The 27,260-nt window shown below is 39.6% G+C and overlaps 1 protein-coding gene across 1 annotated transcript in view; it reads left to right on the top strand.

The window, feature by feature from the left end:
• The first annotated feature begins 223 nt into the window (after positions 1 to 223).
• TRPM5 (transient receptor potential cation channel subfamily M member 5) overlaps positions 224 to 27,260 on the top strand; it is a 36,460-nt gene continuing 9,423 nt past the window's right edge. The window contains 18 exon segments of the mRNA XM_042884560.1: positions 224 to 340; positions 1,416 to 1,596; positions 2,586 to 2,752; positions 5,940 to 6,120; positions 8,542 to 8,606; positions 10,499 to 10,690; positions 11,956 to 12,055; positions 12,894 to 13,012; positions 13,392 to 13,733; positions 15,455 to 15,586; positions 16,745 to 16,868; positions 18,830 to 18,975; positions 19,729 to 19,841; positions 20,623 to 20,718; positions 22,579 to 22,837; positions 23,898 to 24,016; positions 24,546 to 24,678; positions 27,030 to 27,204. Coding sequence (XP_042740494.1) covers positions 224 to 340; positions 1,416 to 1,596; positions 2,586 to 2,752; positions 5,940 to 6,120; positions 8,542 to 8,606; positions 10,499 to 10,690; positions 11,956 to 12,055; positions 12,894 to 13,012; positions 13,392 to 13,733; positions 15,455 to 15,586; positions 16,745 to 16,868; positions 18,830 to 18,975; positions 19,729 to 19,841; positions 20,623 to 20,718; positions 22,579 to 22,837; positions 23,898 to 24,016; positions 24,546 to 24,678; positions 27,030 to 27,204 — 2,761 coding nt within the window.

The raw sequence follows: 27,260 nt of genomic DNA, 5'->3' as shown, positions 1-27,260 counted from the left end.
TGCGTTATGGAATCTCCCTCCCTCTGCTCACACATCCAACATAAACATCTGCAGTTTTAGCCAGGCTGTACAATCATAATACTGAAACAGAAAAATATTTAGCTAAAAACTCAATTAGATGTAAATTTGTGGATTCTGTGGCCTCTCCACGTTTAATGCACTTCTCCTTTTCCAGTCTCACCATCATTTCAGTGAATAGCCTGGTGATCACCTGAGAAACTGAATGTAGAAGATGGAAACCAAGTACTGCAGCAGTGACAAAGAAGAAACGTTCAAAACAGAACTGCCATACTGCATGGGAGAAATTGACTTCACAGCTTCTGGGAAGAAACGTGGAAAGGTACAGCAATAAGGAGTCTCAAGCTTGTGGCACTATTGCTATTGTTCAGCTGTTAATATAGAGATTATGAAATTGAAGATGAGTGTACTAGAGTGCTAGGCACCACATTCTAACCAAAGTAGAGACCAAACCTTTATAAACAGCACTGTAATTTTAAATGACACCTATTAACAAAGAGAAATCAATCACTTGCCCTGCACAGACCTGCTACAGTTACAGTTGCTCATCTGTTTTCCACTTTAAAAATGAATAAATAAATAAAATCACGTGTCCTTCATTTTGCATTATTTCCCTGTTGTAATCACTTTCTTCCAAATAGTTAATCACTATGGATTTAAACTGCTGAGCTGTTTCAAGGCTCTCAAAGTTCTCTCTCCCTTTCCTGCTAATACATAAAGAAAGCTGTACACAGACAGACCCTCTTCCTCACTGCTCTCTTTCATCTGCTCCCTCCCAAGCAGAAGGAATTCCTAGGATCAGAACTCAACCTTAACAGACTTAAGGTTTCATTTCATTGTGAAGTCTAAGCACAATGCTCACTGGTAATCCAACAGTAAACAGCATTTACTTTGCCAAATGGAAACCTAACCTGAACAAAGGCCAAGAAAACTCAATTGAAAATGAGGAGGATGTGGACACTTGAAAAACAGACATGAAATCAGGCAAACATTTCGGCTACCTCAGTAACAAGAAATGCCTAAGAGATTTCTTGGCTTTGCTAAACTGCCATGAAACTGAAGGCAATTAAAGAAGAATAGCAGCATTAAAGGAGAGAGCAATTTATGAGTTCATAGTGCAGAACAAACCCACAGAGCTGACATGATTAATGAGATTGTTTTGAATTTATTTGTGAATTATTTATGAATATTTACTATTTATGAATTTCACAGAAGCCTGTTAAATTCATTCTAGTATTTCTTCTCTGTCAGGTCTTGCTCAAATAATCAAGGGGTGCTAATAACCATTTAATTGTTATGGCACATTTGCCTTTACATTTACTGTATCATACTGTGCTGTTATTACTCAGGGTTTATTTTTTTCACTTGTTTGTTTGTTTGTTTTGTTTCTACTCAAGTTTATTAAGGTCCCGTGCACCATTCACCCTGGAGTTATATTTGAAGTTATGCTCAACAAATGGAAGCTACCGGCTCCCAATTTGGTTGTCTCTTTAGTAGGGGAAGATGAAAATTTCCAGATGAAGCCTTGGTTGCGGGACACGTTAAAAAAAGGACTCATTAAGGCAGCCCAAAGCACAGGTTAGTAGTTTACACATTAAAGGAAGAATTTACACTCCTGCTGGATTCTCACATCTAGTGATCTTCTAGAGTCACTGGCCCTACTCGCATGATTGCTTCACAGCTTTTGGTTTCAGCTCACTGGGTCAGACAAGATTTAAACAGCTTTGGATTCTGTATTGAAAGAGTCAACTATCAAACCTTTTTTTTTTTTTTTTTTTTGGCACTTTGGTTCCAGACAGTTTTCTTTGCTTTTACATCCAGCTGATTTCCATACTTAAGATTACATAGCTTTAAGATTTCCAGGTCTTTTGTGTTACATTTTTGAAAGTGTTCTGTTAACAACCAGGCCTGCCTGGTGTAGTAATGTTTCTACTTGCTTTCAGACATTGAGTCCAGTCTAGAAATTGAGAAGGGTGCGTTGACAGCACAGCAAAGACAACAAGGTTGTACTGCATGGTATATAAAGCATGTCTGCTTGGGCACATGATTTCTTACTTTCTCTATTAAAAGCTTGCATTCAGTATACATTTTTAAATTCTAAATGTTACAGTCTATTAAGATTATCAGTATTTGAAGGGAGTATGTCCACAGGAGGGGGGAAAGACTGTTTATGAGGGTGGATAGAGATAGGACAAGGGGGAATGGTTTTAAGCTGAGACAGGGGAGGTTTAGGTTAGATATTAGGAGGAAGTTTTTCACGCAGAGGCACTGGAACAGGTTGCCCAAGGAGGCTGTGGATGCCCCATCAACATTCAAGGCCAGGCTGGATGTGGCTCTGGGCAGCCTGGTCTGCTGGTTGGTGACCCTGCACATAGCAGGGGGTTGGAATTGGATGGTCACTGTGGTCCTTTTCAACCCAGGCCATTCTATGATTCTGTGATGATTTGTCTGCAGGTAACCTGACTATCTAAACAACACTTCAATCCGATACTTAAAATAATGTTACTAAGCACACAAATGTTCAACTATAAAGAAAGTATCTAACAATTCAAAAAACATAATTTCAGATGCCTGGATTTTTACCAGCGCTTTACGTGTTGGAATAACAAGGCACTTGGTGCAAGCAGTCCGAGATCATGCCTTGGCTAGTACATCATCCAAAGTAAGAGTCATCACCATAGGAATTGCTTCCCTTGGAAAAATTCAGCACAGAGAAATTCTGGACAACACAAAGGTATTTTTTCCCCTTATTCTACTTGCAAGACAGGATTGTTCAGAAGTGATCTCCAAGTTCACAAACTGTTAAAGTAATAGAGAACAGATTGAGCTACCTTGAAAACAGAAATGGAGTTCAATGTGTGCTTTAGGGGAAGACAGAGGCAAAAAGCAGGGAAAGTCGTTAGAACCCAATGATTCCGTGCCCTGCAAAGTATATCTGGCATCTGTTCTTCAAATATCCAGCAGGTGACAGCATTGGACATGAGCTCAGTATCTGGGTAAAAGGGAACTTAAGGAAAAACAACACATCACAGGATACCTTCAACACTTTTTTTTTTTTTTTTTACCCTGTCCTACTGCAGAATTCCAAACTATTTCAGAAGTACCCTATATCTTAGTATCAAATGAAACCATAAATATTTCAATATCGAGTTCTCCTAAACATGACACTGAATTGGTGTCTAACAAATGCTACACATGCAGGATTTGGTCTAGTCTGCATGAATTTTAGGCTCTCCACAGTTCAGGTCAAAGCAATGGAAGTTTATGCATCAGTTATTGCAAATGCCAAGACTGAATTGAAATGCTGAATTGACCTGGGAGTGGAGAAGACAATTAATGACATTCTTGTCACGGTGTATTCTGTCTGTCCTAAGCAAACTGTTGTAAGAGTAATGCAGGTATGTGGCGACAATTAATGGCAATCTGTATGTACTATTTTACTGCAGAATCTGATAAGCAAATGACAAAGACAACTCTTTGAACTTGTATCTAGTTCTTTATCAGATAGACAGCAGTCAAATACTGCTATGAGCAGGGAGAGGCTGCCAGATTGTATTGCCATTTTATTGTCACTGGGTTCCCTCCCATCCACACCTTTTGCCAAGCTGTGTGCTCTGTCAGATGAGACTCTCCAGTTGGAAGACATCAACCTATTTGAGTGGTTCAGAGGAAAGAATTTGGTTCATCACAGTAGGGAATTTTCTTCAGGAAAGTTCCCTCAGCAAGAGTAAACCAACTGTTGCACCTCCCTCCTGGGCTAAGCAATCACAAGACATCTCAATCCATCCCAAACAACAGCTCCAAAACAAGTGCACTCTTACTGAATTAGATTTTCTCCTTCTTGATCAGAGCCCAAGTTCTTTGTCAAAGAATACTTGTAGAACATTCTTGACCCGCTGACTTCTGGCACTACATCTACCAAAAGACATTCTAGATTTTAGTCAGTTACTTTAAAACAAAAGAACTACAGACAAGGATGTTGATCTAAACCCAGTTCACCTTATACTTGCTATTAGCACAAACAGCTTGTTGTATAAAGTAGAGCTAACAACACACACTTGCAAGCCCTGAAATCAATTGATCTCTTCCTTGTTTCTTTTACTGGCATGCTTTAAATATCCTTGAGTGATCACTTCCAGGTTTTCAGGGAATATACAGGAAAATCCCTGAGAGCCTTTTCCAGTTAGTTGCTACACCTCACGGTCCTAATCTAAGGGCAAATCTCTGGTGAGCAGGTCTAAAGTTACATGGCAGCAGAACACAGGCACACCCTCCATCAAAGCAAAATTTAAAGACAAATGAACTGTTTTAATATAACTTTCCCCAACAAATGAGAGATGTGGAGTGAGAGGAGGCGGCCAGAAAAACTTGTGACACTGGAACGTGCAAGTTTACTGGTTTTTTTTCCTCTGGAACAGCCTCCAATGTTCTGACTCTTCCCAGAGCTGCTGAGAAGGAAAGAAGCCATAGGAACACATCTTATTACAACTCTTTTGACCTTTGGAGGATATTTCACTTCTGCAGTTTGACCTTATACAGCTTTGTTTCAGAAAGCCGCTTTGCAGAATGGCATGGAGTATGCTCAGCACTTCTATCAGCAGCATTTAAGAGCTTGTTCTCCAAATTCCTTTACGTATTTAAAGAATTAGTAAAGTTGCTACAAGCTCCTGGTAGTAAGCTCACTGCTTCTCCAACATCAGCCATCGCCTTGGCTGTGGAGGAGAACCTGAACAGCTCCTAGCTTGAATTTCCCCCAGGATTCAGCTTGGGCACCTGCTTTTTCCAACAGACTACAACAAAAGCTGAGATTCACAAGGGTTCCACATAATATCTGGCTCTTAAAAACAATGTAAATCTCTTTACCACACCTTAGTAACAACTAAGTAACTTGCATAATTACATTATGCTATACCTAGATGGGCACCATCTGTACACACAAAATTAGCTGGAGGAATAAAGCGATAGGCTAAGCTGATATTTTGCTCATCAACTCAAAGGCTGTAGGAACTGGGGAAGAAGTGAAAGATAAGGCAGCTTTTAAACCACAGCAGTGATCTGGCTGACTTGCAACAGAACAGTGGTTATGAAGAGGAAAAAGAAAAATAATGAGGCATACACAGCCTGGCTTGCAGCTAGAAATGATATATCAAATGAAAGTGCAGCAGTGGAAAAGAAGGGGTATATTTATGGAAGGAGAGCTTGAAAGAGCACGGATGGCTGTCTGTGATTTGTGCAATCCTTACAATAGGAGGCTGAAACAGGGGTTCTGGTTTAGCTAGACAGTTATTTAATATAAAAATTCATTAATAAATAATTTCAGTGACACCTCCTGCCCAAAATAAATAGATTACACCTCCTAAAATCTACCTGTCACTCACTTCTTAGAATAAGGCTTCCAAGTTATGAATTGCCATTAGATCTCATATAATCTTGTCAATTAAACCCAAGCTGCATTTCATTTGATGTGGACGAGTAGCAAGCTAACTTATATACTGGTATGCACATGGCAAAAACACTACTGAAACGAGCAAGTTAGCCTGCTTGCACCAGCAGAGACTTTAGCCCTCTGAAACAGTAAGGCTTCATTCACAGTTATCAAGTCTCATTGCCCCTTTCACCTGCCTAACTAACACTTCCAAAACACCAAAATGAATACCTGTGATTCAGAGATGATGATTCATATCAGCATATTTTGTAAAGCTTGAGAGAAAAGCTTCAGGAACTTCAGCTTTCAGTTCTATCAAATCTGGCACCTTTCAGAAGGAGCATTTTCTTCTTCAGCATCCTTTTTATGGATGTTATTCAAGACTGAAAGACGATGCTATACTGCAAGGCATTGACAACATGAAAAATGGAGATAAAACACACGGAAACATGCTGTGCTTCATATAGAACATTAACATCTCTCCTCTTACCTCTAGGATGGAAGTCTTGTACACTACCAATCAGATGATAATGCCCAAGGCCCACTGTATTCACTGGACCACAATCACTCCCATTTTATTTTGGTAGATCATGTAACACCAGATGAGCCAGATGAGACCACTAAGCTACGGCTCACCTTGGAAAAGCACATTTCAGAACAGCGTACTGGGTATGGTGGTAAGTAGACAAGAGAAGCATGCTAGCTTGAGCAACAGTGATGTTACAGGGATACCCGTGGTTCTGTCTTTATCAAAGGCAAGTCAAGTTCTCAGTTTATCATCTGCATGGGCAAGATCAAGTAAACGCAGTTGTCACTGTGCAAGAGGCAGAATTAAGCTTACTTAGGTTGAAAGAAAAAAAACAAAAAAACAAAAAACAAAAAACAAGCTGCTCTGTGAAGCAGAAATACTGATATTTATTGCACCTCCTTAAATATAACTCAAAGCTGACCTTCAAAGCACAGCCTAAGTTGCCTTAAAAGACAATAGATGGAAAATAAACCCTCTTTTAAGTGCCCTAAACCAGCAGCTCTAAGAAATGGATGTTCACTGTTGTACACTTTCCTCCCTTTTCACACACAGGATCTTGAGCTGATTCCACTCTGGCCAAAAAGAGCTGATCAAAGCCCCCTGAAAAATTTTAAACCATATTATTATCAGTATCTTATCCTGGGTAAACAATATATATCCAACGCTCATCTAAACCTATGTGAGCTTTGTTTAAAATGAGAAATGAGTACGGGGACAGGCCTCCTTCTGCTACTTGTGGAAATACTTCAGTTCAGTTCTAAGATGATTACTTTCCCCTTTTCTTTGTTTCTATAATACCTACAGTGCTAAAACAGAAGAGAAAGATCACTTATTCACATTTCTGTGCACCAATGGAATATTCAATTACACAGCCTATAGTTGTACCTCTGTGAATGCACCCAAAGAGAGCAAATCTGGTCACTCAGATGGGATAAAGCACACATGGACTGTAATGGTAGGGTGAGGTATCAGTGCTGACAGTTAGAAAGTAGCCTCTTTCTACTTGCAGACCAAATTTGATTGAACAAATCTCAGTGGAACAATTTCCTGTCAAAAAATGCTGATTCATTTGACAAATATTTCCCTAGAACAGTGGAAGTGCAGTGAGATCTTCAATAAACAAAACCAGTATCATTCACTGAAGTTCATTTATACTCAACTTCAGCAAACTTCGACTTTACTAAACTAAAACACTCCAAGATCATGCATAATTCTCTATTAAAAATATCTACACTTAGTTAAGCAGGAAGCTTTAGTATTTGGAATATTCTTTGCACTTAAGAACTTCCCACCTTCCCCAGTATAACATTAGAATTTCTCCATCACCACACACACAAAAAGGCTAAATTTAATCTACATCTACTTTAAGTGAAAAAGATTTGAAACCACAAGTGTTTCCTGAGGATCCTGTAGTCGCAGGGGTCACTATTCAACCTAGAACAACACCTTAAAGAGGTATAACAATTCCATGCCATTCTCAGTTCTACTTTATCTTCGTAGGCAACCCACTACAGACGTTACAACCTGCAGTAACTGGTGATCCATACACAGTTTGGGAAACATCAAAAAATAGTTTGAACCAAAAGCCTCTCATCTTCCACCTGTAAGAGGCTTTCATTTCACAATGCTACTGTTTTGACAAAACCTTTTGAAGGCCATTCTACAGTCATTTGTTGAATGCTGAATTCAGTATTTACATAGCTGAAACCTGTGAGGATAGGTAAGGACAGGGAGGCCTATGTCATTTCTTCCCCTGTGGCCATGATAGAAATCAAATATTCAATTCAATAATTCAGATATTTCACTGGAATTTCTTTTGAATTCAGCACTGCTAAAAATGTAATATTATGTTATTGATAGTCAAAACATTAGGCAGTTTCAAATGATATTTTAGGTTGTTTAAGCAGAATAATGAAGAACCCTGACTAGTCTGCACAGTCTGCCTCTTGGTATTTAGTCCTCTTTGTGTGTTTCCACTGCAAGGGGGAATGATTTTAAACTGAGACAGGGGAGGTTTAGGTTAGATATTAGGGGGAAGTTTTTCATGCAGAGGCACTGGAACAGGTTGCCCAAGGAGGCTGTGGATGCCCCATCCCTGGAGGCATTCAAGGCCAGGCTGGATGTGGCTCTGGGCAGCCTGGTCTGCTGGTTGGCGACCCTGCACACAGCAGGGGGTTGGAACTGGATGATCATTGTGGTCCTTTTCAATCCAGGCCATTCTATGATTCTATGATTTGTCTGCTGGTGCTAGGTTCCATGCACAAAAGGAATGGGGCAGCATTCCTCAACAAATGGGATGAAGTGACATCTCATCAATTCTAACTGCATATGAATATAAGTAATGTCAGCTGACTCTCTCTAAAAACTTAACCTTGTCTTGTAACCTAAGGCAGCACCATTACCCCTCCAACACTTTGTTCTGCACTCTCCTGCAGTCTGCAGGCTTGAGTTTTTGCACGTACTGAATCATGACAAAACAGAAGAAGTTTTTCAAGGGAAGAGCAGAAACACAATAGTCTTGTGAAAGCTCTTTGCTTGTTTGTCTTAAATTAAATCACCTATTTCACAGGAACAGGCAGCATTGAGATCCCTGTGCTCTGCTTACTGGTAAATGGAAAACCAGGCACTCTTGAGGTAAGAGGCAGGGGAAAATTTGGTTGGATGGTAAATACACATACTGGTACTTTACATAAATTCAAAACTTAGAGCAATACACCACATAATAACTGAATTCTGTTAATAGTAAATTTAACAGTACTTGTTTAGGAGAAGTACCTCATTTTGAGCAGGTGCCAGCAGATCATTAGGGCTTCTTGCCAGCTAGTACAGTGGGAAACCCAAAATCAAATTCTCAGATCAATCAAAAACAAATTCTCAGAAATTAGCTTCAAATCTAGCAGCATAGAAGCACTGTACTAGTACTTAGATGACATACAAAAGCCTTAATTCAGTGCTGTTCAGCAAGAGAGAGATGATTGCCACTGTCACAGAGCACCAAAGAGATACAAGGCCAGGTTTGCTAGATATGCAGCTTACAAATTATAGTGCCCTACTTCCCCTGAGCAAAAAACACTTTGTATGACAGAAGGCTGGATGGTTGCCTGCTGACATTCACGTCACCTTCAGTGAAAAATCAGCTATGATTTTATTTGAGCACTTCCATAACATACAGAACTTGTTGGCTAGGAGGCACTCTCTGACTTCTGTTTTTCTTTTTAAAATATTTTAATCTGCTGCTTTGTAGCAGTCAATGTCCACACAGCTTTGTATTTCTTATATAATACTCTTGCATGAGGATGCATACTCTACTGAATATCCAAAGAGACATTTAACCATTGTTTAAACGTTACAAACGATGAGATGTTTACCAGGTTCTGTAACACATTTCTTCTTTAAGAATAACAGCTCATTTCCAGTGACGTTTTTTAGTCACAGTTTCCAGTCACTGCATCTCATCACATCTTTGTCACATAGATTAAAACACGCTCTGGTATTAGAAATCTCACTGGTTGAATTGCAGTGTCGCTTCTTGAGCTTTCATTCTCAAAGCTAAATATGGCAGCATCTTCTACATCTCAGGTATTGAAAAGTCACATCAGAACCAATACATCTTTTCAAAGCTCTAGAGAACAAAGTGACTTGGAGAACCAAAGGTGACTGGTTGGACCTGCTGTACATTCACATATGTGCTAGGAAAGAATAACCAATTGCACTTCCTTTTATATATATATATATATATATATATATATATATATATATATATATATAATTTTTAATATCCACCTTTTAAAGACAAATTGGACAACACACACCAAAGACTACAATAGTCGTTTTAAAACAAATGAATAATAAACCAACAACGCCTTTGATTCTCTTGCTGTTTGTGGTATTGAAACACGTAGAGTTTCTTCATCATCTTGCATAACTCCAGAGTAAGAAGTAACAGGCAGCAATTAGTCATTATTGCAACTATGCTACCACAGCCTCTGCTTTTTCTCTCTCCCAACAACCGTCTTGACTCTTTCTAATTGCACAACAGAATTGGCAGCCTTTAGCTCTTGCTGCTGTTGTGCTTCAGTATGTTTTTTTTTCTGTGGCTCAGCATTGTAGTCTCACAAGCTCCCAGTTTTCAGAACACATAGATAAGTTTAGCCACCATAAAAACCTGTTGAGAATTTCTGTTTATGCTACTCCTGTATTTGACCATATTATAAGCACAAATTGCAGTAGGAAAAGAGCTGGGAAGGGAAAAAAGAAAGGAGCCACGGACAGGTAGGTTTTATGCACTGCCTGTCCAAATCAGTTGCTTAATTCATCAGCAGCTGCGTCATGCAAAGTTTGCATAGTCATGGGCTGATAACGATTAATCTGCTACAAAATAAAAAGATGGTCTAGAAAAGACTCTGAAATCCAGAGTAACTCTGATTTGGATACGCATTTATTCCTAGTTTGCAGTAAGTGATTTCTCTTTGAGCAAGATTATCTTTCCATACATGAAATCTAATAATTTTCTTTTTAAACTACAGAGGATTTGCATCGGTTTGGAAAATTCCGCTCCCTGGCTTATCTTAACAGGGTCTGGAGGAGCAGCTGACATCTTAGCTGCATTCATGGATGAGCCACAGCTCATCAAGCCAGAAGCTGTTGAAAAGCAATTTAAAGAGAAATTCCCTGCAGAAAGCTTCCTGTGGAAGGACATTCTCCAATGGACAGCAACAGTGAGATCATATGTCTGATAACTGCATGCAGTGTTTGATCATTATGTGCATAATGTTCACAAGCTCTCTCCAACCGTTTCTAGCTTCAGCACAGGTTTGAGGGGGTACTGCCTGAACGTTTTTACTCCATTGCTCTGATGTTAATGACAGAACACCTCTCTAGCATTAAAATCAAGAGCTCAGTTGATCAAATAAATGACTTTGTCCTAGTGATTCAGCTGAATACCAAGGGCTCTATCCTTTCTCAATTATTTCCACAAGTAACAACCAGCACCCAAGAACCCCACAGTCCTTCTGGGGAACATGAAGCACTGTTTATCCTCCACAGCTGTGGAGCTTGTACAGCTGTGACAGAAGAGACCTAATTCACAATCTACAGCTGTTAAGTGGGGAACTTACTGTGAGCATAATAAACTAATGAGAACAAAGGATGTTTAGAAGTTATCCTGTCTATTGTTTGTTATACATATTCTTAAAAAGGAAAGACAAAACAGAGGAGATTTTGAGGCACACTGGACTCGAACCATTATGCATTTTAGAAACAAAAAACCCACTTGGACATTGTCTTACTGGGGAAAAGCACTGCCTGTCCCTAAGAGAAATGAAATTCACAAAACCTGACCCACTACTTATTTTTTGCAGTCTCCACTAAAAAACTTAGCTTTAAAGTTCCACATGCTAATTCCAGTAGGAGAACTTTGTCAGATTATACCACAAGGAGATGGAAGGGCATCAAGAAGCAACATTGCCAGATGTTCACACAGCCCCAGTGCAGCTGCACTGTGAGAAACAAAATTCAAATAAAGAGGCAGAAGAAGAGCACTATTTATACCAGTATTAGATATGACTTTTACTCAAGCTTTAGAGACTATGCTTTATATAAACAACTCTGAGAAGAAAATGTTAATAATAATGAAGGAAGAGGTAAAGCAGAATTAGTGGGGTGCTTGTTACAGTGTGGCTATGAGTCAGTGAGAGTTTAGGATCTTTCAGTTCAAGCACTGCTCTGGTTCTCAGCATATCCAAATTCTGTCCTTCCTACCATGCATGCTATGTGATGATGGAAAAGATAGCAACTCCCTCCATGCCCTAGGATCTTTTTACATAGGAAACTAATGTTTGTCTTCTTGCCAAACGTCAGCTTTACATTTAGAGTGTAAGTTCTTTGGAAGAAAACTGTACACGTGATCTATATTGAGCTCTTAAGCACTAGCATTTAGCAGTAGGTTAACATGCTAACTGATTTTCATTCCAACTCCCAATAGATTCAGAACATTATTTCACACCAACATCTTCTAACTCTGCACAACTTTGAGCAAGACGATTCAGAACTAGACACAGTCATTTTAAAAGCTTTAGTAAAAGGTAAGAATGATAAATACTTCTATTACTGGACTTCTCTGTGCCGTAAATGTATTTTAGTTTTGTCCTAAGCAAGTTCAGTTGGCTGCTGGATAAGATTTCATTTCTGATGCAGAGTTGCATCAGAGAAAGTGACTGGCAATTACCACCAGGTAATTACCTCCACCAGGAGGAAAGCTCCTGAACCTCGCATTAAGTTAGTGTTCGGTTTTTAATCTCATGCTATTTTATAGTACTGTTATAAATCAGCCTTTCATTTCAGCATTTGCTTCTCTTGGTAGTAAAGACTATAGAAAAACAGAAATATGCTGGAAGCTATTTCACTTACAAGCCAAGAAAAAAGAAAACACAAGCAGACATAAATCACTTCAGAATCACCTCAGAATCAACTAGGTTCTATAAAGAGCTTTCACTGTATCTTCTGAAATACATTACTTGCTCTGCCAGCCATTTCAATCTGTGTTAGACTAGCCTAATTTTTGCATGGAGAAATGACATCCTAATCTTGATGTGCTAATTAAAACAAGATAAAAAAGCCAATAGTCCTACCTGCCACTTTCTGCAGATCAGGCTTCCTCTTAAAATACTAGATATTTTAACTTAATGTTTCAATAGATAACTTACCCATAGAAAATACTGAGGAAAAATATATATATAAGCCTTTAGATTACTGTTTAAGTGAAGAGAAAAAATATCTGTGCAGGTTTCCTATTTAAGCAACCCACAAACCTGTGATAACTGAATGAGAGTTCATGTTATTAACCAAATTACCAGTGGTATATTAAATTAAATGTAACTAGTGTAAAGTACTGAGTTTATTTGCATTCCCTATTTCTTCCAGCATGTAAAAGTCACAGTCAGGATGCCCAGGAATATCTGGATGAACTCAAGTTGGCAGTGGCCTGGAATAGAGTGGACATAGCTAAAAGTGAAATATTCAATGGTGACGTGGAGTGGAAGGTACACGGTTTTGTTGCCTTTGAGGCCTATTGCTTTGTAATCCAACAGGTGTGGGACACAAACGTCTTGACAGAAGGTTTTAGTTTTCAGCATTACCTGAATTCTTCACTAAGAGGTTAGGCAGCCATAGAACCCTTTGCTTAGGTTATCTTTCTGGTATTCTCTAGATGATAACATTAATCTTCTAACATTAATGCTCACATAGACACTTCCTACATAGTTCTACCTCTCTGTCTCATCGGATCTTCTGTTAACTTGGTTGAAAGTAAAATCTGCACATCCTAATAAAAAGTTCTATGCCCCTCCGCATCCATCAATGATTACCTCCAAAACCACTTCGTTGTTTTTTCTTCTCTTTTCCTTCCTTCAATCCATCTAGTCCTGCGACCTGGAAGAAGTGATGATGGATGCCCTGATCAATGACAAACCTGAATTTGTAAAGTTATTCGTTGACAATGGGGCAAACATATCCGAATTCCTGACATACAGTCGTCTGCAGAGACTCTACTGCTCCATTTCGCAAAAGTGCCTCCTCTATGAACTTCTCTTGAAGAAACATGAGGAAAGCAAGTTGACATTGGCAGGGCTCACTGGTCAACAGCAGAAGGAGATCTCCCCACTCTTCACTCTCAGTGAAGTTTCTAGAGTTCTCAAGGATTTTCTCCATGATGCTTGTAAAGGTTTCTATCAAGATGTCAGACATGGAGGCAAGAACAGATCAGTGAGTTGCAACTTTCCATCATTTATCTGTTCCTGTACAGTTTACAATTTGAAAAATTTTGACCAGATCTTATATTTAAGGGGACAGGGAACAAAATGGCAGATATGGGTACAGTCACCTCTGTTGCTTATTTCTTTTTCCAGCTCATTATTATTACAGCTAAAAATGACCTTTTTAATTTCAAAAATTAAGAAGTGTAAGAATGGAATTTATGAAATACAGGCTACAATTCCTCTTTCTCCCATTCTGCTACGGATTGTTTTAATTAAGGTTCAATTCAAGTCTACTGCAAAGGTTTGTGCCACACTCACATACTTCACTTTTCATAGACCATTCCTCATTCCAGCACTTTGCACATGGAGAGCAGATTGATCTTTTTAGCATCACATATATAAGAATGTATTCCTCATTCTTTTATTCAAGAAGTTTAGGTTTGCTAAGGAGTAATTAGACATCAAAATAGTATTCTGCAGTTCTCATACAGAATTTCAAGCATAAACACTCAAAAGAGTTTCTAGGAAGAAGTCAAGAAGCTGTTGGCCATTTTCAGTCCCCAGTCTGTTTTTGTAAGCTAAACTCTGAAAATGGTAACCTAACAATTCAGATTTATACTGCATAGGAGCACACTGGATATTCAAATGATGCGCTGTGTGTGATGGTTGCCTTTTAGGTTGTTATAATCTTATAATTGAGTGACTTAACACAGAAAAAATTAAGAACAGTTGTTGATATAAGACAGAAAGGACAACACGATATACCATGCAAGGTCTGTAGCCCAATCTGAGTAATGCTGGCAACATCACTGTAGTGGGATATCAGTGCTGCTGCTGCTAAATTATAAGTCCTACTTTTCAGTGTAATTTAGTAGATTGATTAGCTTACTACAGACTAGAAAAAAAAAAAGGAGGAAGAAGAGGTGGTAAGAAAGAACTCAAAACATTAATGTAAATTTGAGTAGAACCCCATAGTTTAAAGGATTTCAAAAATAAATGAATAAAAACATATGTCCTTACAGAAGCTTTTTTTTAGCAGAAACAAAAACAGTCACACAGCCTGCTTCTAAGTAACACAATAGATATAAAGGCAATATTAGAATTTACATAAAACTCAACACTTGACCTAAGTTGCCATACTTCCTCCAGAGAGGTTGTTATCAAACATTAAAGGAATAAGTGGTGTTCTACTTAAAATACTCCCTGCATGAAGGAGAGGTTTTTTCTAAAGGACTCAAAGGAAAGACTAGAAAGAGGGCATTGACGTGCTCTATTCTTGCCATGTACAGAGCCTTGGCGAGACTTATTCCTGTTTAAATAAAATGCTTTTTGTTCCCTTTTCTCTGAAACCACAGCCTCTGTGGCAGTTGAGCAGAATCTGATATAAACGTAGGCCAGCTTAGATTAGTTAATCATAGGTCTGTGTTATATGATATTACACACCAGCAGCGAAATCCCAGCCTTAATGAAGTCAATGAGAGCGTTGCCATTGACCTCAATGGAGTCGTGGTTTCATCCAAAGCGTTCTCACACATATTGAGTTATGTCAGGGACACAACAATGCTTTGATTCAGTGCAGAATGAACTAATTACCTCTCAGACCTACAGGGAAAAGGAAAAAGAAGGAAAAAAAAAAGACTGAAGAGGCTGGCAGGGCCAAAGGCTAGTTACATCATGTCATTTGCATGGAATGAGTCTGAGTTCTAATTTCTGAAAACCACATTTCAGGATAAAACGAATTCAAGGCAATTACCTGGGCCCTTGGATATGAACCAGAAAAGTGAAAAGCCTTGGAGGGATTTGTTTGTATGGGCAGTACTTCAAAACCGGCACAAGATGGCAAACTACTTCTGGGCTATGGTAAGCATCAAGCTGTAGCTCCTGCAGGTGAAATATTGTCATATTTCATGTATATGAGATGATTTTTGCTCAGCTTTGAAGCTTAGATGACAGGTAGGTTTGTTCCTATAATGCTGGGTGCACATTTATAGAGCCTTTCATCTCAGATTGTCTGATGCCAGCAAGGGCCAAAGGGCCTGGCAGCAAGCAACAGCAGGTGTAAATCAGTACAGCCTGAAACACTGCTGATTAACTTCAGCTGCAGAGCTGACCCCTTGTCTTCCTTGCAGCTGATGACTCACCACTGAGCCTCGGATTTTGTTCCCTCTTCAATAGGTCAATTGTCTGCTTTTGCTTTAGAGGGAGGATGGTGCACAGTTGAGCATCTCCAGCTTATTTGCTGGTTGTGTAAGGAACAAGAGCATCACAGTCCCAGGGGCCAAGCTTCAAACTGGCATAATTGGCTCCTGTTTTGCACTCTTCCACAGCTGAGGCCCATCTCGTGCAATGCTACATCTTCCATCTCTTCTCCCTTTTCTCTACAGAGACCAGACACAGCTATGAGGCTCTGTCTGAGCATCCAGCTAGCTGCATCTGGCAGGGGGGGGAGGAGGAGGGATGGGTCACAGAGAAGGAGACAAACAGCAGCACAGCTCTTCAGCCAGTGAGTTGTGTGTGCATGTGTGCATGCAGACACATCTGCACCTTGGAGGGCCTTGTGTTTGTGGAGCTCTGTTATCAGAAGGCACGATTCCCTGCTGTGTGCTTCTGTCATGCCGCTGCCAGCTGTGCCCCCTCAATTCTTATGTGCCCTTATGTAAGGTCTCAGTACAACCATGTGGGAGGAAACTCAGCAGTGAGAGCATTTTGCTCTACTTTCATAACCCATTCTGCTACAAGTCCTTGACTGCTACCCCAAATCAGACCCCTCTAAGGTCAAGCATATCCAGAAGTCACCAGCCTTATAAAGCACAAGACATACCAATAAGTGGTTTTCAACTCGCATATCAAACCTACAATTTCTATAGACAATTTAAACTTTCAAGTGTGTATTTCAAGGAAGATTCTTCCAAAAGGAGACACGTGAATTTTATTTGTTACATGCATTCAGTAAAGTTTTTTTATTTCATAAATGCCCTTCAGTGTGTGACTACTCCTGCACCTCTTTCAATTCTACAGGGTCAGGAGGGTGTAGCTTCAGCTCTGGCAGCCTGTAAGATCCTCAGGGAGATGTCCCGTCTGGAGACAAAGACAGAAGTAGTGCAGGTCATGAAAGAGGCCAAGTATGAGCAGCTCGCTGTTGGTAAGTTACAGCAGCTTTTAACAGCATAACAAATGGCAGTGGGCACTGCTGCTGGAAGACAAGTGGGGAAAGAAAAACGAGCCCTCTTGAAGCTGTGAAAGGTTAACTGATGTGAATAATGTAACAGACTTGCAATGCAGCCAGTCCCAAACATTCAAATGCTGCAGTAGTGTGGCTTTAAAACATTCCAAATGTTCATTCTGAAAAAAAAAAAAAAAAAAAAAAAAAAAAAAAAAAAAAAACCAAAAATAATGCTTTCAGACTGACTGGCCCAAGGGATGCATGAAAAAAGCTCTCCCTTGCTACATGTTGGTATTTTAGCACAAGGTATATTACGATGCGCAAGATGGGAGAACTGAAACAATTCCAAGCTTACAGCAGCCTGGTTTTCCTGCAGTATCAAGCTTGCTCTGTAAGGGCCACTAGAAAACAAATTTTAAGGGTTGCCTGTAATGCTAAAAATAATTTGAGATTACCTCACCTAAAAGAGGGCTCACTGCGCTGCAGAACTCTGAGGTTCAGACTGGCTTAACAGCAGACAAGCTGCCCCTCCCTACAACATTCAGGCATCTGCAGCACTGGAACACAAAGCCTTCTCTCCCACTCTGGTCAGAAACAGATGTTCGCTGATCTGACAACAGTCCAATTTCTACCTGAAGGTAATGCTGCAATGTACTAAGAGCTTTAGAATACACCTCATGTAGAAATGCAGCAGCTTTTTCCTCTTACAGCTAGCCAGCAAGCTGCTGAAGGCTCACACAGACATTGCTGCATTATTTAAACACAGACATTTTACCCTCCTTTCACAGGACCATTATTATTTAAAAAAAGATAAGGCTTTCATATAGTCACAGGACTCCAACAATTTAGTCATGGAATTAGAGGGCCTAATCCAATACACAGCAGTCTGTTTCCTTGGCTTTGGTAAGCATTAGATCAGATCTGCAATTTCCATATCTGGCCCAGATAATACTGGCAATGCTAAGTAGAATGAACATTCTTTTAAAATGGTAAATACCACATCAACTGCAGAAGACTGTATCAGCTTTTTTACATGAACTTGACCCTTCTCCAGCCTTCACAGCATAATATCAAAGCGTAGGCTAGCCAAGGAAGGGTACTGAGATACTTAATGAATCAGAATGAAGCAGACTCAAGATCTATATTTTGTCTAATGAGAAAACATTCACTTTCTGTACCATTTATCAGAGTGGCTGGACTCTAGAACAAACTTATCTTGAAATAGATCTACACCACAACATACTACCAAGTCTAATACTATTTTATGTCAAATATCTATGTTTTAAAGCATCTGTTGGCTACAAGTCAAACCTGAGCTGCTCCTTTTGTTTAGTGTACTCAGGGGAAAAGGAGCAGTGTGGCAAGTCGTCCTTCAAAGTGCTAAAAGATCTCCCACGGTACTTGCTTTTGCTCAGTACTGTCTAAATCTCTGCACAAGGCAGCTACAGATGAGGAACTATATAATGTACACTGATAGGTTTCCAAGGTATGTCTTGAGAACTGGCTGTAGAAGAACTTCTCCACAGGGAGAAATCAAACAGTAACAGAAGTAGAGCACCTCAGAGCTGAGAAGGAAGCAAGCAGATGAAAAGAGGCGAGAGGGAGATGCTGAGATTTGCATCATACCTCCCAGAAAGTAGTGGGAATTTCAAGATTACAATAATTCCAGTGATCTCTTTTTTCCCCCCTACCAATGCAAATCTACTGCATATGCCTTCTGTAGCATTATTCTCACAACCAGAATTAGTCCTTACTCCTACCAACCTCATCTTAGCTATGTGGGGCTTTGTGACTATTACAGCCTCACAGAACTCTTCAGTGCAGAGGATGCATTTGGCAGTGTGACCAAGTTGTACCCTACACACATCACCCTCTTGTCTCACATTTGTTGTTTTTTTTTTTTGCAAGATGCATTTGTCTACAATTCTTTCATTTGACAGAGCTATTCAGTGAATGCTACAGCAACAGTGAGGAGAGAGCATTTTCTCTGTTGGTGAGGAAAAGTCAGTACTGGAGCAAAACCACCTGCCTGCACCTGGCTACAGAAGCAGATGCAAAGTCTTTCTTCGCACATGATGGAGTCCAGGTAACACCTACTGGCACTTCCCTTACCATCTCCACTCCCTAGGGCCTCTCAGCATGCTGCTGGACACAGAAAAGGATACTACAGCAACCAAATGACCCCATGGAATACATTATTCTCAGATACATCCTTTACCGTGAAAGATCTGCCCTCTCCCTAAGCACCAGGTCAAGAGGATGCCATGCTACATACTTGAAAAAGCAAGTTTCCTCTTCCATCCAGTTAGCCCCGAGACAGGTGGACTAAAGAGAAGGTTTAATCCTCATCCCATCCCATACTTTTTCCTCTATTGATCACAGAGAACCATAAGGAAAGCACTCAAAATCCGCCTGAAGCATGATGACTCCTAAGGACATGAGGTACCTCCCCAGTAGAGCTTGTTCAGATTCAGAGAAGCTCACTGATAAAAGTTAAATCAAATTGCTGTCCTGTTTTGCTCCCACAACCTGCCTTCTGTCCACATACACAAAACTAAATTAAGAGTGATGATGCTTTTAGCTCCCAGTAGCTGACTTGTACTTCCTCAGTAGCAATGTTCCTCAACTCCACTTGAATTACAGTTCCTTTCCACTGTCCTCATAACTCTTTGTATACTAAGAAACAACTGCAGAATGACACGCAAAGTGTCTGTATACTTTTTAGGTTTTTTGAGCAATGCCTAATCTTTGCTGCCTTAGGAGAACACAGAACATAGGAGCACTTGATCTGCATATATGTTTTTGTGATGCTAAAGCTACTTCTTCCCTTCAATTTCAGGCCTTCCTAACAAAAATATGGTGGGGAGACATGTCTACAAACACACAGATCCTGAAGCTAATATGTGGATTCTGGTGTCCCTTCCTAATCTACACAAATTTAATAGCATTCAGGTACAAATATATGAGTGCAAAAGATAAGTGAAGGACATAAAGTAAGTCATGAAAAATACCCAAACTGAAAATTTCTCACGTAAGGAATAAAAATAATAATATTGTCTCAGAAGATCAACAAGAGGACTGCACCACTACTAGCTACTTACAAAGCAAGAGGAAAATTTCTTTGCCATTGCTGACCTAAGACTTCTATTTTGTCAGTATCAGTCACTAAAGATGGTTTCTTCTTGGTAGACTGGCTGCCAGATTCACAAATTTAAGTAAATTAATGTGAAGCGTTATCTGTTTTCATGGAAGGGTTCAAATAAGGATTCCTGATCAAAGCAAGCCTTTCTAAATCTCTTCTTGAGGACGTTTTTGCCTCCTTTTACTAGAAATGCAAGAATTGACATCATGTTCCCTAATGCTTTTGGCATTTCCTGTATTAAGCACTACTAAGAATGGCCAGGACTGGAACATGGGGGTATTGTGGAATCGTCTTCCAGTACTGACTGAGTGGTCTATTTCCACTCAAATGCTTTCCTTTCAGTTTTGAGAAGACTGAGCATCTTGCTCCACTCTTGTGAAACATGTGTTGATTATCATTTCACCATTGACTCTTGTGTCTGACTTCAGCTTTCAAATAATCAGAACACACAGAGCTAAGGATTATGTGTATTTGATAGCTTCTCAGTGGAGAGAGTCCAAGATGAGTGCATGCTCACAGCTCTGTAGGAAAACCAGTTCAGTAGTTGAATCGCTAACCAGTATTTCAACTAATGAGTTTATTTCCTTACAGTGAGGAAAAACAACCAAAGAATGAGACAGAGCCCTTTAAGGAGCTGGACAGTTTGGATACAGAAAGGACTTTGTTTCTTTGTAAGGAAGAACACAGGTAAATTTAAACCATCAGTTAACATGATGTTTTTGACTACAAAGAACAGGTCAATTCTCATGCATATACAACCAGATAATGATGTAAGAAACAACTGAAAGATCAAGGAACTTATTACTCATTAGAAAGCTCCCTGTTTGCTGCAGCTGTACTCCATAAAATGAATATAGAAGATAAACAGAGATACAGCATAGAGCACTGTATTTCAGGAGATAACTTCTTGTGAGCTGGTCATTTCTACTGGACAAGGAATCTGATCAATATCCAGCAATCAGAAGGCATTCCTGAGATTCCCTTCAGCTGGCACTGGCTGACACACAATGGATTTAGGAACAGTAATCCGTGATAGACTTATTCACCCAACCAGGCAGAGGGTTTGCAGCTAACCCTTGTATTACTCGAGTGCATTACCACATACTGTGCTACAATGGCAGCAACAGAAATACTTGCAAACATCAGTACCTATGAATTTATATAGCTAGCTTCCCACCATGCTAGGAAAACTCTCCATTTTTATTTTTAAAAATAGGCCTGAGAGACCTGGAGCATAACAGACGTTTCAGAGGCAGCATAAAAGATCAAAGCAAAAAGATTTTGGCAGTTGCACACAATCATTCACAGATCCACAGTACAGAGCTCCTTAATTGCAACCTTCACTTCTAGCAAACGCTCATCACCAAAACCTGGGGACTCGGGTGAGGCAGGAAAACTTTTGATTAGTACAAAGTTCACTTTGCAGCTAATAAGAGCTGTATAGTCACTTGTATCAAACATTTACTTTTCAGTGATTTGAAGAGAGCTTCAGAAATGCGTGAATAATGGTACCAAGGAAACAATCCACAGTACCTAGTGCTGGACTCAGTCAGTTATTAGCTTGTATTTTTAGCACTGGCATTTAACTGCTGGCATATCAGAAAAAAAATCGAGTCTTCATTCCCTCTCTAACTTGTAAAATAGATGCAGAAGTGTATGCCTTTTGGGGACTATTAGCAAATAATATCATAAAGTTCTTTCACAACTGAGCAAAGAATGGTTGATGGCTCTTGGTCATAATATTGTGTGTTCCAATTGCTATTATCTTACAGATTTAACAAAAGGGCTCTCTCTCCCTCCCAGATCTATTTCAGCATCTAACAGTAAAGCTGCAATTAGCCATTTATGATATTAGCCCGTTGCCATGGGAATGTGCCTTACAATGTCATAAACTGAGAGGCAGCACAGAGTCAGGCACACAGAGGAGACTGGCTGCAAGGAGAAACTTTTCCTTATAATAAATGCATATAATAATTACCAGGAACATTAGACATGTAGATCTACAGGTCAAGTTTTCCTTCAGTTACCAAAACACTTGTGCAATTGCACAATACTCCAAGACTACCGTAATTAATCATTTATTAAGAGGCCTCCCTGGTGATCTTTTTCCAATCTGATTTAGTCATGAAGGGCAAGAGGCCAGCGTCCATAGCTACATCAACTGCAGTATTCCTTCAGTAGCTCTCTCAGGCTGCAGCAAGGCTAGTCAGGGAACACATGCTTAGTGTGTGATTCAGCACTTTTGAGTCTAGGTCAAAACGAGTAATTGTCTCAAGCAGTCACAGCAACTGCAAGAACTTCTGCCTGTGATCACTGCAATAAATTTTAGGACCAAAATAAGAACTGACTTACAGTAGCTATTTGCCTTCCTTGCAGCTGGCCAAATACCCCCTCTTCTTGTTTATTCACATGGTTTGTACTATGTGTAGGAGCAGACTGAAGCTGCAAATCAAATTAATGCAATTTGCAGAGAATAATACTGAGGCTATTCCCATGAACTAATTTTAAGAGGTCGTCAATCAAGCCTATGTTCTTTCTGTTTTGCAGAAGAAGTGGTAAATTAGAAAAGCAGAACCCTCCTGAAAACACAGCGTGGGCAACATTCATCTTTACTCGGTGGAAAAAATTCTGGAGTGCCCCCGTAACTGTATTTATGGGAAATGTTATTATGTATTTTGCTTTTCTGTTTCTGTTCACTTATGTCCTTCTACTGGATTTTAAGCCACCTCCACCTGAAGGTCCATCTGCTAAAGAAATTATACTTTACTTCTGGGTTTTTACCCTGGTCTTGGAAGAAATCCGACAGGTCAGTTGCATACAACATCTCAGCAGTAATACAACAAACCTTGAAATAATGCTTTGAATAATTTTATGATCTGTATAACCATGCAAGCTTGAAGATTTCAACTGTCAAATGCAGCTTTGCATAGAAAAGCAATACAAACGTTACCTCATCCAAATCAATCTCTCCTCCAAACCAACCTCTTCCTCCTCCATGTAAACCTGTAGCTACTCCTGTTTTTCCAGAGCACTTCAGCTGCAGCCAATAAAGAACTGGGCTGCTAAGACTCAGGTGTCCTTCACTTTGCAAAGCATCTGGCTGGTTTCACCCTCCCAGAACTAGGTCCACAATTAACATACATTGGAAATTATAGTCTGCCCACGGAAGTACAACAGAGCTCTCCTCAGTCCACCAAAACAGCACATGAACAACGGCGCTGGTGCACTGAGAATTGTGCCTGCATAAAACTATCCTTGTTATCCTCTTTACCCTGAAAAACAGTTATCAACACTTATTCCAGAAGAAGGTGTTTGTAATTTCAGCAACATGAACAGCAAAGGGGATCTCGGTTATACGTTATTTGAAATTATTCAGACAGGCCATAAACAGAAGAGTACACCAAGAATATTTGAAACAAAGAATATTACATTATAAACCTGTAAAATATGGAGAATGCCAGGCTACAATCCAGCTGAGACAGCTCCTCATGTAGATAATCAAATGTGCACTCCCAGGCAATCATAATGTACAAACACCAATCTGTACATGCTGTTTCGATAGCAACATCCTGTCAACATTTATTTTCTAGATATTTGTTATATTTTTTAATGGCCTGAATGCTGATAGACTCAAATCAGGCTTAAAAAATCCTTAGGCCTACATCGCAAGATTAAAAAGTGTGTGTGCATATGTATGTGTGTGTGATTTAAGACAGTAAACTGAGCTTGTTTACATGCTACACTAGGAATTTTTTGATGTGTTTTTGCAGTGAAAGAGAAATGTGAAACAGGTATTAAGTCAAAGTTTCCACTGAAATGGTGAAACTTCAAACAGTTCACTGCCAATGACCATTTCTCTTTTTCAGAGTTTCTTTACAGATGAAGACACAAATCTGATGAAAAAGTTTAAACTATACGTAGAGGATAACTGGAATAAGTGTGACATGGTGACCATCTTCCTTTTCATAATTGGGGTAACCTGCAGGTATGTATACACCTGTTTTGCATGGTCAGCATTAGGGCTACAAGCACATGCCATGACAGTCCTGTCACTTGGCATACATGTGCATAAGAAGGCAGGCTACGACATTTATGAGTTTTGAGCTACATTTCTGCAACAAGAGCCTCTACATTTCTATTGAACTGCAGATGTTGTTCCACAGACCACAGAAAGCTTATTGGAATATCCAAACACTTGTGCAAAGCAGCTCTGCTTTTCCTTTTTTTGCAAGCCCCTTTAGTCAAAATAATCCTTTTCCTTGTTTATCCCTTAGTATCGCCTTGAAGGCGAGCCAAGCAAATCAGCCTCCCTCTGTGTTGTGGTCATTTCTCACCAAAGTACAGATAATGTTATGTTCTTCTGACAGCTGTAATGACCTTGACATCAGCAACCACAAGCCTGAAGCACTTGCCTTTTCCTAACTCGACAATGCCTGGAGACTGAGTGCAATATTTGAGAACAGATTTCTCAGTAGTACTTGCTGAGATCTGATATTCTTTCACTTGTTCTTCAGGATGCTCAACTCGACTTTTCAAGCTGGCCGCACAATCCTCGCCATTGATTTTATGGTGTTTACACTTAGACTTATACACATTTTTGCAATTCACAGACAGCTTGGACCAAAGATCATAATTGTGGAGAGGATGGTAAGTGCAGTCTCTCTCAAATACTTGTATTTGCTAAAAAAAAACTGTGGCCAAAACAATCTTCTTACAAAGGAAGTAAGTTTATAATGTGTCTTTGTTTTTAAGGTCTGTAACTTTGCATACAATGCAAAATTTGCCTTACTTACCATGAAAATTAGAGGCAGTGAGTTTGAAACAGATCCTTCTGAAAGCTCTGTAGTTTATTAGGTTGGCCCTAGTACACAAATCCTCATTCTTATCTAATCGTTTGCCCTTTGGTCTATCAAGTCAGGAGTACTGAGACACTGCACTCCTGATTTGAGAGACACAGACTGTTTCATAAGCTGTGTGCATTCAGCGCAAAGACTTCAGACAGGCCATTTACAGAAGGGCAGCTACTGACTGGCAGTTCTTTGCCTGGGGAAATGGATTACATTATTCGCAAGTAGTGTGAAGAAAAATCTGTAAAAATGGATAGTAGCAAGTTTGCCATGAGCACTGCTCTTAATTGGACTGTCTAATTTACAATGAAAACATAGCACCTTGTGAGCATGCGCTGGAAGATGCAGATGAAATATTTCTATTTATTTCAGCTCTCCTGCAGGAAATGAGACGGTAGGACTATGGTTTTTGTACTTGGGTGTGGGGCAGTACGCTGAAACAGCTTTTTATTTCAGTATGTTAATCCTCCAGGCCAATTAGCTCATGATAACTGATTAATAGTTTATCTAATAGTAAATGCTATTACAGATTCTACAAACATTTGACTTGTGACTCACAGCAGAGCTCAGTAAAAGCCCTACAGTCTAAACAAGCCTATACGTTGAATAAACATAACTGCCAAGCTATTTGGATCTGTCTACAGATGCAATAACGGGAACTCCAGCATGACATTTGCTTTGAGTAGCAAAAGGGTAAATGGCAAATAAATATTTGCTCTCGTACATTATCTAGTTCACCACATTAGCAGAGTTTAAAGTAAGAGAAGAAGGCAGATCTACAGCTCCTAACCCTTCCTGGCTGCATACCAAGCTAAACCACGGCCCTGAACAAATATGGTGATGCATCTACTACGTTAGCATCTGAGTTCATATGAAGTAACACGGATTAAGAATATACACAAAAGAAAATAAGTGGCAGCCTAGACAAAGCCATAACATGGGAGCTTTCATCTTCCCCATATTCAAGCCACCGCAATGCCTTACCTTTGGTAGCTCAATATTGAGCCTTGTATCAAACAAAAGAACAGTGAAATTTAGTTCAGTAAACAGTATCTCCCTGAAACATTCATCAGGTTGGCTAAAGCAAGATCACTTCTCTTAAATAGGGAAGAAAACCAAGATTGTGTTTTACTGTCTTTCTCCTTTTTACCCCCAACTGAATTGCTGAAACAAGTCTGTTACAATGGTAGTTTGATGCCAGAACAGTGCCAGCTTAGAGAGACCACAGACTGGAAAAGAGTATTCCCAAACAAACCACTGCTTTCACTGAGTTACGATGTTGTTAAAGGCCTGTAGCACTGACAAATCTGGAATCATCCAGAAAACAAACCAGTTTGATAAAAGTTAGAGACATCAACCATGTCTTGCTTGCCACAGATACTGCATTTCTTAACGGGACTTATAGTTACCTTCTGAAGGTCTGAAATACCTCTGCATTTGGGAAACTGTGCAATCCTGTAATCTAATTGAAATGAATCTACAGCCCATAATGAACTCTGTCAGATTAGATGGAAAGAGGATGAAGTGTTCTTCTTCCACTAGGGAAAAATTATTGCACTTGAAATACATATTCAATTTTTATTTTTTTTTTAAGTAAGTGTCTTAGGATTCAATTATGTGCTTCTGTAGAGAAGCACAATGTTTAAAAGCAGGAAGCCTTGGAAAGAATCCCTCAAATGCATTACTTTGATACCTGATCCTTCTGATCTCCAATGTTTGCTGTACCAATGGTTCAGAGTTTATCAATGAGCACTGTTAGCCAGGATTTGCTGCAGCAGACTTTTGTAATTCAACGGTACTGCAAGATCTCATAGAAAACCTCCATTTAAAAGGCAATCATTTAAAGGAGAAGATGTTTAAAAAATAAATGTTACATGATTGAAAAGCAAAAACTTTAAATTATAACATGCCTTTATCTGAATGAACTAACAAAGAAAAATGCTGCTGATTGGCCAAGAGCCACATTTTAACAGCAGGGTCAGGAAGGGAATTGTGTGAGAAACTCCATCAGATTCAACCTCCTTTAGCCTAAACAAGCTTACAAAGAAAAACAATTATTTGAACAGTTATCATACTGAACTACTGTTCTTTCTTCGAACATGCTGCTACAATCACCTGCCCTCCTTTTCTTCCTTCCTTTCCCTCTTTTAGATGAAAGATGTTTTCTTCTTCCTATTCTTCTTGAGTGTGTGGCTCATTGCCTATGGTGTGACAACTCAAGCTCTGCTTCACCCTGATGACAGCCGAGTGGAGTGGATATTCAGAAGGGTGCTTTACCGTCCCTACCTCCAGATATTTGGCCAGATCCCACTGGATGAAATAGACAGTAAGGAAATTTCTTTCTCCCCTAACCTTGCCATCTTTGAATGCCTTCTTCCCAGT

Source organism: Lagopus leucura, unplaced genomic scaffold (assembly GCF_019238085.1).
Source record: "Lagopus leucura isolate 7727_CA_CO unplaced genomic scaffold, USGS_WTPT01 Super-Scaffold_100044, whole genome shotgun sequence".
NCBI classification, from domain to species: Eukaryota; Metazoa; Chordata; class Aves; order Galliformes; family Phasianidae; genus Lagopus; species Lagopus leucura.
The sequence above is the reverse complement of the archived record's forward strand: the minus strand, read 5'-3'. Positions and strand labels throughout refer to the sequence as shown.